Raw genomic sequence first — 2,119 nt, 5'->3', positions numbered from 1 at the left:
TGTTGCCTGTTATTGTTTAAATTTTGTAGTGATTTACATTAACAGATAAAATGTCAATATAATATTAAAAGATTATAGCATGATACTAGGGTCCTCCTGTGTGTGTGTGTGTGTGTATGTGTGTGTGTGTGTGTGTATGTGTGTGGTAGTGGGTGTGTCACTGTGTTAAGAGTAGTATATAATATGTAATAATAGGCCAATAATTTACTGTTCTACATGATGTTACCTGAACATTGTATTTCCGTAAACAAGGTGTTTGCACTTTTGACTTTTTTCTTGGCCTATTGCAGAGATCGCCATGCAGCTGTCAACAGGCACAATAACACTGAACTTACAATGTTGTGCACATCAGGCTAATGCTACCATTTTAGAATATAAAAACAAGTCATATTATGAGATACAACTGGATATTGGATGACGTATAAATCTAGTCAGTCCCTGTCAGATTTACAGACGAGTTATCGTTATTATTACTACTACAATTCATATTTTTTGAAAATGAATTGGTTTGGGCGTTATAAGGTTGTAAAGTAGCATACATCCTGTTGTAAAGTGCCAGAATGAACCCTTGAAAACCCAATTCGTGTTTAAAGTCCGCATAAAATTAAATGGAAAATACATTCATTCAGCTTTAGACCACAGCATTTTGTCATGTCGAAAGTGCACGAAGGAGGACATGCAATAACCTACAGAATAGGTTCAACTATGTCAAAAGTCTGCCAGTAGCCTACCAGCCACGAAATAAACTCAAATGTCATTTTTCAACTTTTCTTTCTACTGACCACTGCACGTATGGACACACAACGCATTAAGAGGCATAAAACTTAACCTACGTTTGATTTGCCGTGGGTTGCTCTGTTTCCTTCGGGACATGCCTGCTATTAGCTGGTCAGTGGATCCAGGTGTAACACTGACAGATCGATAGGTTTTGTTTCATCCAAGCGCCGACGGGGTTTGAGGTGAAATTGAAGAGAAAATTGTGACGTTTGGTGGTCACTATTATTCACAGTGTCTGTCGCTCCGTCTCTTCCCTGTCTCCCTGCTCTCTGGCTCGCTCTTGCTCTTTCACTCACTCTCTCACTCACTAGTGTTCTCCGAGATGAGGCTGCACTGTGCTGCGATCCGCACGGACTGACTGAAGAGGTGAAGGCGTTTCGCGGTTTTGTTTGAAGATAAGGTTTGTGCCTCCCCGGGTACCGTAGCTACAGCCACTGAACTTGACTTAGCCATGTGCCGCTGAAATGTTGACTCTGCTTTTCACTTTCCTTAGATGTGGAAGAGAAGGTTAGCTTGTTTCTCTTTTCCCCATTGACATGTTTATTTAAACCTTTGCAGCATGGCAGTCTGTGTGCATCTGGCTTGTGGCAATGAAATCAATTTAGGGCAGCAAAGTCACCTTTCTTAATGGCAGGAGGGCCTAATTATCAGGTGCATGGATGTTTGTAATGTTATTATTGTACTCTGTCTGTATTTTACACTATTGATTTATTGTGTTTTTTTTTTTTTTTAATTTATTTCGTATTTACTAAAACTGGAACTGGAAATAAGAAAATCAAAAAGTAAAAAAATGACAATTGACTTTGCATGTATGAAGTGTATAATTCTTAAATCAGAATTATGGTACACACATCTTAACAAACCAGTGAAATGTCTTGGTCAAATATTATGAAGTCTACAATATTTGTAGGCCTATGTATAGAGAGAAAATGTCAACGCAAGAGGTAAATGCAGTCTAATTTCTCTGGGCCCTCTTATAGCACATTTATTCATGTCTTCTTCATTTCTACACTTATTTTCACTTTCATTTCAGTCCTCCTTTCAGTGTGCCAATTTAACGAAATATACAAATCTACAATTGTTGTCATATTTGCAACTAAATGTATGTTCATGCCTGAAACTGTGAATGTGTATTGTTTTACATACATTAACATCAAATAAGATATTATTCACTTCACATAAGATTGCAATGCAGTATTATATTAAGCCTTTTGTCACATAGCCTGTGTAAATTGTCTTTGGCATAGCAGGCCTCTGTAAGTGACAAGAGATACAATATCTTTAAGTTGCGTCCTTGTCCTTACTCTTGGAGTATGTCTTTTTTAAATATATTCATCGTTTT

The 2,119-nt window shown here is 37.5% G+C and overlaps 1 protein-coding gene across 1 annotated transcript in view; it reads right to left on the bottom strand.

Moving 5' to 3' along the window:
• Positions 1-1,116, bottom strand: part of zfpm2a (zinc finger protein, FOG family member 2a) — a 149,326-nt gene extending 148,210 nt beyond the window's left edge. Inside the window, exon 1 of the mRNA XM_042106081.1 lies at positions 834-1,116. Coding sequence (XP_041962015.1) covers positions 834-873 — 40 coding nt within the window. The 5' untranslated portion in view covers positions 874-1,116. The remainder of the gene's footprint in view (positions 1-833) is intronic.
• Between the last annotated feature and the right edge of the window lie 1,003 nt (positions 1,117-2,119).

This window comes from Alosa sapidissima, chromosome 10, assembly GCF_018492685.1.
Source record: "Alosa sapidissima isolate fAloSap1 chromosome 10, fAloSap1.pri, whole genome shotgun sequence".
Classification (NCBI taxonomy): Eukaryota; Metazoa; Chordata; class Actinopteri; order Clupeiformes; family Clupeidae; genus Alosa; species Alosa sapidissima.
Note: the sequence above shows the minus strand (reverse complement) of the source record. Positions and strands in the feature narration are given on the sequence as shown.